General features: G+C 33.7%; 1 protein-coding gene across 1 annotated transcript in view; it reads left to right on the top strand.

The window, feature by feature from the left end:
• Positions 1–12,328, top strand: part of LOC138702187 (odorant receptor 2a-like) — a 46,019-nt gene that overhangs the window by 1,823 nt on the left and 31,868 nt on the right. Inside the window, exon 2 of the mRNA XM_069829792.1 lies at positions 2,348–2,627. Coding sequence (XP_069685893.1) covers positions 2,348–2,627 — 280 coding nt within the window. The remainder of the gene's footprint in view (positions 1–2,347; positions 2,628–12,328) is intronic.

Genomic DNA, 12,328 nt, shown 5'->3' with positions numbered 1-12,328 from the left:
TTATTATACAGGGTTTTCATTTCAAAATTGCACAGTATAAATAACTATTTAAAGTGAATTCAATTTAAACAAAAATCACGTCAATTTAGATTTTGAGGGGGAAGTCGGAAACAAGGCTTAATTGCATTTTAGATTTAACCCCCACCCCTAGCTGACACCGCTATATTTTTATACTTAAATTTGAAAGAGCATTCAATTGTTTACACACCTTGTTCCTTAAGGGGACACTCAGCTGTATTTTGGAACTTTTTTCCTATTTGACCAATCTTTTTCAAATTTGGAGAAAAAGTTTAATATACACATGGAAAGTAACATGCAAAATCTCAGTTCATTAGATCCAATACTTTTCAAAATAAAAAATATTTCAATTTTTAATCAATCGTTAATTGAAATCTCACTTTTAATTATCATTTTTTATTTTTTGGCTTTGTGCATTTGACTGTGTCTTCTCAATGAAGAGGGGAAGAATTCTGTGTATTAATTTAGTTCTGTCACGTAAATTAGTGCAAAAATTTAATTTGTTTACTTCTACAAAATTAAATTTTAAAATTTTTAATGATTAAAAAGTCATAAATAGCTTCAAAACGATAATATTGTAAAACTGATACACAAAATGACACATTTTCTCTAATTTTTAAGTTGAGTGTCCCCTTGAAAGCCTTTTGAAAGTAAGTTGATAGATGGATTTTTTGAGGAATATTATACATACACATTTTATATTATCATAGTTTTCTCTAAAATCCAGTGCACGGTTCTTCTGACCGTACGCGCTTTGTACCTAAAACAAATCCTACGTTGTAGGTTTCACCCCCCCCCCCTCACCTGTGATTATATCCAACTACTCTCTAAAAGAACACACATATTAAAATGAAAATGGCACAAAAAACACATTATAATACAATATATCGTAAACTAAAACAGACATAAAAGTGTATAATTCGGTAGATACCATTATCCCTTTGTCAGTTCGTGTCACAAACTTCCACAGCTGAAGTTCTAATCTGTCTCGCCTTCAAGAGGAACAATCCAGTCTTTTGTTCCCATTCTCTATTCCCCATGAGGTCAAGACATGCAAGCGAACTCCTATTCTGACTTAGCATCGAGGGTGGTAGATATTTTCTCCGTACATGTTCCAATTCGACACACTGTAATAAAATATGTTTATAGGAGTCCTTTTCTCTGCACGGTGGACAAAGGCGCTGTCCTTCGTTGACAATTTTATTACCCTTCCATGCCCCCAATCTTAGCCACGCTAAACCTGGTCTGCTGTCTTTGTTACAAGAATTTATGTAGTCACACCTCTCCCAGTTAAGCATGAGATCTGATATGTAGTGAGGACTTTTCCGAACATTGGAGCTCAGTCTCTTGCCTCTCGATATAAAAGAAAATATATTCCTGAGGGTTTCCACAATTTCCCTTGAAAAGATAGCTGTAAAGTTGATGAAACATAGAGCAAAATATAAATTTAAAATTCCTTGTTACATTAAATGAACGAGAACACAATGTCAAGTCAAAAAAAAATTCTAAGTGTGATGTTCTCTACACACAACATTAATCGCATTACGCAAAATCCGTCTTAACAGACAGGCGTAGGAAATGTATTTTGTGCGAGATCGTGCGTATTTGCTTGGTTTCCGCACAAAAACAATCGGCGGTAAGTCTAAAATTCCACATTCAGTATTCCCAACCTAACACACATAACAATTTCCCTCTTCTTACCGCTTAAGTGACATATTGATTTTACTGATTTAGGCTTTTAACATATTATTTTTAGAGACGTTCACTATAGTAATAATTATAAATTGGAAACTTACCACTGCAATTTCACCTAAATTGCACTGTTAATTATTGTTTTCAAATATTTGCAAAAATTAAGTAAACTCTACAACTCTACTAAAGTTACTGCATTCGTGATGCAAGTAACATTAAGGAAGCCGTGAAAAAATCAACAAGATACCATAGACTGGGGGAAAAAAAGACAGACGTATATCACGGCCTGCTGGAGTATAGTAAACACAGAAAACATTTTAAAGCAACAATGTTGAAGATAGATTTTTTGTTTTGCAAATTTGCCGTCATTGAACAGAAACCAAGATGGAGATTTCATTGCAACTAATTAGAAATTCCTCTTTCAGGTATGTAATAAACGATCTTCGCACAAAATAATGTACGATACACGAGCGGTATGTTTTCTTTCAATTCTCGGAAATTAAAAAAGCTCAACTACGTTTCGCTTTTTCAAACTTTTCCTCGAACATGAAAACTTCAACATACCGCTCTTGTAACGCATATTACTATTATTTTTCCAGATTTCCAAAAACTCTAATCAATTTTTATAATGTTACAGGATCAGAAGGAAGTCCTTTCAAGAGTTGATTCTTCTTGCTGACCAGTTCGTTTGGGAACATCATCCAAAATGGAACCCTGAGACTGGCTTGCCAACCAAGGCTGGTTTCATCGCAATGGCTGCGAAATTTATCAGCATTTCAGCTGTAAGCGGCATGCTACTTTCAGCGCTTTACATCATTTATCGGAGCTATCAGTCTCCAGAAAGACTTGGATTAAACACGTGGTTCCCGTTTGATGTATCGTACAGTCCGACTCATGAGATCGTGATGTTTTATCAGGTAAGTTGATGTTTGCCATTTCTATTCGTCACAGCACTAGCTTTTACTACTAGTACAGGCAGAATCAATAGGCGTTTTTTTGGTTTGGTACGGAAACAACTCACTCCACACTTTCTCTAGCGGTTTATGACCTGAACAAAGAAACCTTTCTGTCGCTCCGTTCGAATGTTAGTTATTGACAGGTGCTTGTCTGTGATACTACCACAGTCTAATAGATACAGTCACGCAACTCATACGTATGAAATATGCCAACATTTGACAGCTGGCGCGACAGTAGCCCTCTAGCGGCAGGCAAGTTAAAAGTGTGCACACGACATATGATAACACATCAGAAAACGGGTTTTGCGTAATTTATTTTATATTTTTATGCTATACAATAAGTGTATATGGTTCTTACTAATTCTACTTTAGAATCCTGGAAGAATTTCACACGCAGTTAATCTACAAGTTTCAGAAGCTGGGAATAAACGTAATTCTTTCTGCTCCTTACAACTGAATCATGGCCCTGATCACGTATCATGGTTTGAAATAATATAATTGTTTGTATGTGGACGGTTAATTCACTTCATTCCTAAATATATTTATAAACCATTGGAACTCTATATTTCCTGTGAGAAGAGTCAAAATTGTAGGGCATATCTCGTAGGGTACATCGCTTGGTGAACTCCTCTCCCTATTTCCTGAGAAATTAACTGTTTTCCATACCGCAAATTGGGGTAAACTCGGCCGTTGAGGTAAACTTAAAAATAAAAAAGGGGAAGATTTAAACCTTAATTTGACAGACATTGATTTATGAAGTTCATTATTTTTTTATTAGTATTATTTTGAGTCGCTGATAGTGCTCATATTATGGTTTAAATTTTTATGGAAAGTTTACCGCATTTTACATTACATTTCCAGTTTTCACAAATAAGCTTAATTTTCACTTACCCTACCTATATAATACGTAATTTACATGTACTTACTGCTATTATGACGTAGGTGAGAACAAATGAATACACAACTTTGTTGAAAAAATTGTAACTTCAATTAACTCAGAAAATGTAGGCCTAATTTTATTTTCAGAGCAGAAGTGGTGTAAGTCAAAAATGGGTAATGAGGGTTAAAGTAAACATTCTGTAAAATACAGCGCAAAGTAGCAGTTAATATTGAATTTATTTAAACTATTAGTAGTCAGTGAATAGCACGAAGGATATATTAATTGCTACTTTGCGCTGTATTTTACAGAATGTTTACTTTAAACCTCATTACCTAATTTTGACTTACACCACTTCTGCTCTGAACGGCTCAAATAATCACTGGCAATGTAAAATCAACACCAATAACAGTCATGCAAATTATTACAGAAATGATTGCTTTTTATATTCAATTTAAAAAGGCTCTTTTATTTCTTGAGAACTTAATACGTCTGCCACATGAATCTACACCAACACATCAGAAATTTATCGACACAGTCTGGATTTATTCAAGAAGTGAATATTTTGCAAAAGGATTATAATACGCCATGAATTCTTGAAAAAATTAACACCATAATCCCTACTTGAATGCAATATAACATTCAACCTTTGAAAAATATAAAGAAAAAAACATGAATACAAAAATTATGGAATGGTACTTGCTTTAAAACTGTAGATACATTATCCAAAATCGGAATGGTTACACATTTACACATGATCTCTGCAAAACAATAATATACTGTAACAGGTATTTACTTTGTTTTTATTTAAACTCTCCTTCCTGACATACGAATAGGTAACGGATAACTAATAAATGTTTTATAGAACACAATACGTAGGCTACCCAGCGAATAGGGATTATAAAGAATGGACACTGAGCGAATTTTCCTGTGTTTTGTTTTTCTGTGCGCCAGCGGCTAGTTCCACTTTCAAGCGCTAGAGGTAGTGTAATCGAGCATACGCTAAGATAATAATTGAGAATATAATTAAGATACAGGATCCCAAACATCGCCTACCTTATTGCATAAGCCAGTAACGCTTTGCTTCAAATAAATTCAAGTTAACAGCTTTTCCTTATTTCTCAGTTACAAACTAGTTGTAATAATAATATTTTATATTTCAGATATCATAAATTATATTATAAAATAATATAATACATTATAAAATTAAGTATCGAATTCGTTTAATATTTGTATATAATATAATATAGGTATATGGTTTTACTTCTCGTAAGAGTTTTGTTTTTCCATTTTCAGCGCTATCAAATCATTACATATTTTAATTGTTGTTGGGGGTCAACGTCTGAACTCTCATTATAAAGGAACTCTAGAGTCTAGACATTACAGTTAATGAGGATTTATTATTTTATGGATCCAATTTATTTTATTTGGGTACATAATGTACCTAGATGTATTAATTGTATGTGTTATAATATAATATTATAATGTTATATAATATTATTTCCGCTGTGTCGACTGCTAGCTGGTGTGATGTCAGCGCCAACTCTAGGGAGAAAGCAGAACCTGACGCTCTAGCTGGCTTGAAGGTCATTGAAATCGGTCCGGCTACATCAAAGGTACCGACGCGAAGTGTCCATTCTTTATAATCCCTATTCGCTGGGCTACCTACAGCGTGGATTATAGGTTATGACTGAGTTATGATTTTCTCTTGGTCTTTAGGGAATCTGAAGAACGACAAATTCGGAGATTTAAACTCGTTGTTACTGCAATTTTCGTCATTGCACACATTGCCTATATTCCGACGCATGATTAAAACGTTATTATAACATCTCGCATACCTTTAAAGCACGTGCTGGCTGTATCAGCCCTATGACCAGTGCCTTGCCTGCCGCTTGAGCGCTAGTGTCGTGAATGTTAGCAAAAAAAGGTGTTGAAGCTGCGCGACTGTATATATTAGACTGTGATACTACTGTGCCACAGTTTGTTCGTACATACAGTATATCTCATAATAAACAGTATTTTTAAACAGCTACTAATCATCGGAGTACTGTAATCGCTATCATGTCTCAATCGGGCCCTGATATTAGAAGCCTTACTAAAGGTGTTGTTTACCAACTTCACTGTTTCTTGAAAGAACTATGAGAACCAGAGACCTGCAAGAGAGCGAGCGCGGGATATCGTTATCAGTCCAGGAAGGCACTGACTGAATGAATAGCGATCATATACGAATAGTTCCGATAAATCACGAAGTAAGGCAACACACCGAGCGATCGGGTCTGACGACGAGCGCTCGGTGTTCATGAGTGCTCTTCCGGTAGCAGTAAGCAGTAGGTGAATTGTAGGCTTGCTTAATCAATACGTTTCATCAAAACGAATGTTGAAGATGATTCAATAGTATCGACGTCGATCTCAAGCAGAGGCTCGGACACCGTCTCTGTTGATGGTAAAAGATTACAAGACACGATGTCAAAAGTATATGCCGAAAATAAAGTTAAATCAGCAGAGTCAGAGTAGTGGAAGAAAAGGGAAAGCAGTTACCTACTAGCTCTGCTTGGACTAAATTCGGAGAAGTAAGCGATAAGATTACCTTAAAGTACATAGGATTGTCCACACCTGTGGAGTAACGGTCAGCGTGAAACCAGGTGGCCCGGGTTCGAATCCCGGTCGGGGCAAGTTACCTGGTTAACGCTTTTTCCGGGGTTTTCCCTCAACCCAATACGAGCAAATGCTGGGTAACTTTCGGTGCTGGACCCCAGACTCATTTCACCGGCATTATCACCTTCATTTCATTCAGACGCTAAATAACCTAAGCTGTTGATAAAGCGTCGTAAAATAACCTACTAAAATAAAAATATTCCCCAAGTTAATGAGTAAAGTTCATATTACGTTTGACATGAAACAAAATATATAGCTACTAATTTATTATTTGCATTTCATACTTCGATAGACATTTTTAGTTACCACGTATTAAATGTAATTTCTCGGTTTTATATACATTTTATAGTAATATAACCAAACATTTCATTTGCATTTACAATATTATCACGATTAAATTTGTGTCTCAGTTTGTTTTTGAAGTTAAATGTTAAACTGAGTAGGAATGAAATATATTTATACAGAAAATCATTTCAGGCTGTTTCAATCTAAACAAAGAAAAATGTGTAATTAATTAAATTTCCACTAAAATATATAATTGTTGAAAACAATCGAATGATTTCTATGATTATTCCATTGTAGGATTAAATCATTCGAATGCATGAATGAATTGTTCAATAACATTGCAGTATGTTGATTAGTCATTCTATACGTAGGCCTATAGCCTGAGAGCAGCGCTCTTTTTTCTTATCACCATGTAGGTCAGGTGTTTAATTTAATAAAGATCAGGGTCAGATACTGGGGCTGTTAGAAGAGTCAGTACGCTACAACCACACAGAACATTCGAAGCTTATCATTCTATTTTTGCGTCATATGATTCTGAACTCGAAGCTCTTATCATTATCTTAAAATGGAACATATTCTGTTATGCGAGTACATATTTTGTGTAACTTCATACGGCTTGTTGTGGTGGTAAGCAAAATCAATGAATAATCAAGTGATATTGTGAATATTTCTATTATTTCGAATGGTTTTGATAATCAAATGAATGCATTCGATTTTTACCAATGCTGAACTACGTTGTACTGTAGCATACTGCTTCGCGTACAGTGGTTGAAGCGAGCGCTCGTTCCGACAGGGGAGCGATCCCCCGGGCGAGCTCGAGCGAGCGCAGGCCAAACCCGAGCTCGAGCGATTACACACGAAGTGCATTTGGTAAAACCGATCTCAGATATCGTTAAGCATCGCTCTCTTGCAGGTCTCTGATGAGAACATTAAAAATGTGTTGTCATCAATGCAGACAGTCACTGTCAAAGGCCAGTGGCGCTTCTTTACGATCTGTCCAGAGAATTTATGCAAAAAGGAGACGAATAGTAGTAAAACAATCATCCTATGGAGCCTAATTTTATATATATTTATTTAAAGAATACACGGACAGATGTAGATAATATGGAATTTTACATTAAATTAAATACTACTTATAAAATATATATTTAAATAATTAATAATCGCCTAAAAATGATATCTGAAGTGAATCTAGAAGAAGAGCAGATGGGTTTTAGAAAAGGGCGCTCATGCAGTGACAATATTTTTAGTATAAAGAGAATTTTAGTATGGTCCTAAATATGAGAATGGGCACTGGAGGATTAGATATAATACAGAACTGAAAACTCAATATAAATCTCCAGATATTGTTGCTGAAATCAAAGCCCGTAGGTTGGAATGGTTAGGACATGTAATCAGGATGAATGATCAGAGAATACCAAAAAAGATTCTAAACACAAAACCAGAAGCCAGGCGCAATATTGGCAGACAGAAACTAAGATGGTTGGATGGAGCGGAGGACGATTTAAGGACTCTAGGCGTGAGAAGATGGAGGCAGAAGGCTCTGGTTGGACAGGAATGGACCAAGATCCTAAGGGAGGCCAAGGCTAGACTACAAGGGCCGTAGTGCCGAAGAAGAAGAAGAAGAAGAAGAAGAAGAAAATTTTAGAGAAACAACGAGAAGTCAATCTAGAAACGCACATAGCTTTCGTTGACTTCGATAAAGCTTTTGATTGTGTAGAATGATCCATATTATGGAAAATAATGTATAATACAGGTTACCCTCCACATTTGAAAGAAATAATAAAATGCCTCTACACAGATACAAAGATAATAATAAACACAGGAACATCGAAAACAGAAGAAATAAGAATAAATCAAGGACTCAGACAAGGTTGTAGCCTATCACCTAGTCTTTTCAACATATATCTAGATGACTTAATTAAAAAATAGAAAATGGAGGTGAATCCAGGTATAAAGATTAGTAAAGATACATTTTTAAATGTTCTAATGTTTGCCGATGATGTAACATTAATACAAGACAGTGAAGAAAAATTGCAATATGCCATTCACAAACTACACCTACTAGGAGAAGAAGACTATAATTTGAGCATATCAACTCATAAAACTAAAGTAATGGCCCACAGTGGTAAATTTCCAATTCGTACAAAAATAATAGTTGATAATAAGCCCATAGAACAAGTATCTCATTTTGATTATTTAGGTTGTAACATAACTTATGATGTAGAGAGAGATATTGACAACAAAATAAGCAAATTCCAGTGGATATGCGGAACAATAAATAGAACACTAAAAAATAAAACTAGAAAAGAAACAAAACTAAAGTTCTATAAAACTATGGCAGTACCTGTGTTGACATATGGAAGCGAATCATGGATAATTAAAGAACGAGATAAAAGTAAATTACAGGCTGCAGAGATGAGGATTCTTCGCAGAGTAAAGGGATGTACAAGAAGGGATCTGATAAGAAATGAGGATATCCATAAAGAATTAAATATATACAACATAAACGATAAAGTTGAAGATAATAAAGGAAAGTGGAAAGAACACCTGTCTCGAATGGATAATGAAAGAACTCCAGCGCTGATACAACAGTACCAACCTAAAGGCAAAAGAGATGTCGGACGTCCTAGGAAGAGGTGGAACTGAATAAAATGTGAACACGGAACAGGCACTGAGCCTAAACCATAAAGTGAAGATGATGATGATGATGATGACATTTAAATTAATAATATTTTTTTAGATATTGTAACATTTTATTTTATGCTATTTTAAGTTGCTTATTTAAGACATTAACAATAGAAAATTGTTTCATTATTTGGGTTGTTGAAGACCATTATTAAGTTAATTTAATTTTTTTTAGAAATTGTTCACGGAATAAGGTAAATTTCTTAATTGATATGCTAATTATATCTCTGTCAAATGGAGTATTATATTATAGTCTAATACATGTTCTTGACTGCTAAATTTTTAGGAGCTCCAGTGTTAGTTATAATTAGGTAAAATAAATTACGTATGGGGAACAAATATTATTAGGATCATAAAATGAAATATTATTTAATAACTTGTCAATAACGCATTAACTTTGTGACTGGCCACTATTTTATGGACTTTTCATTAAATATATGCTATTTCAACACTTCTTGTATTGAATTGTTGATGGACTTCAATAATACAGACGCATAAACAAGACAATAAAACTCACCGCATAGAATCAGAATAGTCCTCAGTGCCCAATTTATAAAACGATTTTTTGTGTCATACTTATTATATTATTTACTTTATTAAGCTAAGCCATTCGTAAGTGTGCTTTCATTACGAAACTCGTTCATGTTATTCCACAATCAGTAAACATACATTAATATTTTGTACTTCAATGTTTAATTTTATCGTGATTTATGAAGTTGGTAAGTATACTGCATAAACATTATTTAGTATTTACTACTTCAACACAACATTCTGAAAATACTGTACATAAATACAAAGTATTTGTGTAACGCTAAATATTTGATTTGTATTAGATTTACATTACACTTTATTGCATTTGTGAAATGACTTAAATGGCAAAATATTATAATGACTATTACACTCTTACTATGTCATACTACTTTTGACCAATAAAACGGTACGAAAGGACGTATTTCAACCAATCATGGCTCCTTATCGCACAATTTTATCTCGTCCCTAGCATTTGTTTAATTTTTTCGCGTCCCTAGCATTTGTTTCTTTGTTTGCCAACATTTGAAACTGCGCTGGTCTGGACGTCAAAAACAATATATATATATATATATATATATATATATATATATATATATATATATATAAAATTACAAACCACTCCAGTCAATGCACAGCAGTTTCAAATATGACTCGCATTGGCATTCAAGAACAAGAATTAATAAAAATCACTGATCATACCTATGCATCTTCTGAAATCCTATTTACAAATAAATGAAGAGCACCATTCGGAAGTCCTGAATAGGTTGAATACACCATGTAGGCCTAAATCAACGAGTTCCACTTCTATTACACACACGTCCAATATAACATCAATTGAACCACCAACCACATTCAAATTTGAAAACTGTACATTCAATAATTATTCCTTTTAAAATTACTCACGTTTATTTTTTGTCATCGTCGTTAATTAAAACTTTTCTAACACTTGTGTATATTATTTAGGTTATGTTATAGCTTCTGCTATATGATATTATGGATAGTCACGTATCAGAGGTTGTTTAATACTAAGATTTATTGAAAATCATCTGTCAAGTGACGTTGATTACTGGGATCCGGATGATTGAAGTGGAATGCAAATGTTTTAATAAAAACGAAACTGAAGCAACAACGCCTTCTTGACTAGTAACCGTCTACAGAGTTTAATGAAGATTCCATAGTTGGTCCAACTGCCATCTAGCGTAATGGTGCAATAATACATTTGAAGACAGGTTTATTTTCGTAAGTCAATTAATATTTTATTGTTTTGGAGTACTTTGTTACTTATGATCTTTATATACTTTCTTCTAATCGTGTAATAGTCATTTAAATCCCACTCGAGTTTTGATTTTCTCTAGATAAATCAAAACCTCTAGTGAGATTACTGTTGATAAAATTGAGTAAAGAACGTAGGCCCTATATGTAATTACTACATATCACCACAGTCTACTATATACAGTCGCGAAGCTCAATATGTAGTAAAAATGCAAACATGGGTAGTTGCCCACCACTAGGATCGCTACTATCGCCTCATCATCGCAGATCTCTCTCCTAGCAGACGACAGAATATGTTACACTTTTGTTGTGATCTTTTGGAAAAATTAACACCTTCCTTCCATTATTGAAATATTAAATGCATAAAGTTAATTTATTATTTTAATGAAGTATATTAAATTCCACCATAAACTCGAAGATACCTGCAAGAAATAGGTTAATATTATTTTTGTTTGTGCAAAACGAACTGAAATTTACTATAATTGCTTCACTCATTCAAGATTATAGCGATAATTAACTATGAAACCAATAAATATTAATTTGCATTTCCCTTTACAACAATAATAATGGAAATATGAATTAATGGAGTAACTTAAGTGTACCGGTACTTGTGGTGTAGGCTTACGTAGTTAACAAAGTGGGATGAGGTTAAGCAATAATAATCACACCAGAATTGGAAATAAAACGTGATCAATAAATTTTATTGCAACAGACTTACTTTTTCTACGTCTCTAGTAAAGTAACAAATAAAAATAACAAAAAAATTAACAGCTATAATTAAAAACATATATTTGAAAAAAAAGTACGCCTAAACAATAATAATCCCACCAGAATTGAAAATAAAACGTGATCAATAAATTTCATTAAAACAAACTTAATTTTTCTACGTCTTTAACAAAATTAATAGCTAAAATTAAAAATATATCCTTTGAAAAAAAAAAAAGTAGATCTAACCTTTATTTCTCTGGAAATTTAGCAGCCTAAGTGACAGAACTTTAACCGGTATCTAATGTCCTTTCGGTTAGACTGAAACATTTCATTGTGAAATTTAAGGATATAATGTATTCTAACAGTTATAAAGAACTTCAAATTAACAGTTTTGTTTCTGCACAGCATTCTTGTGGAAATCCAGGAACCTTTCTGAATCTTTCGGAAATCGGAAAAAGGATAATTCTGGCCTCTTTCTCTTACTGTTGCTACAATTTATAGCACTATAAACGTCTCCTCCTTGTCCCATATTATTATTCCAATTATTGTATTTTAGCCATTAAAATTTTCATTACAACCAATAACGAACATTTCACAAGCATCAATGTGAAATACGCAACGAGCTAGCACTCGATAGAAATACGAC

Source organism: Periplaneta americana, chromosome 6 (assembly GCF_040183065.1).
Source record: "Periplaneta americana isolate PAMFEO1 chromosome 6, P.americana_PAMFEO1_priV1, whole genome shotgun sequence".
NCBI classification, from domain to species: Eukaryota; Metazoa; Arthropoda; class Insecta; order Blattodea; family Blattidae; genus Periplaneta; species Periplaneta americana.
The sequence above is the reverse complement of the archived record's forward strand: the minus strand, read 5'-3'. Positions and strand labels throughout refer to the sequence as shown.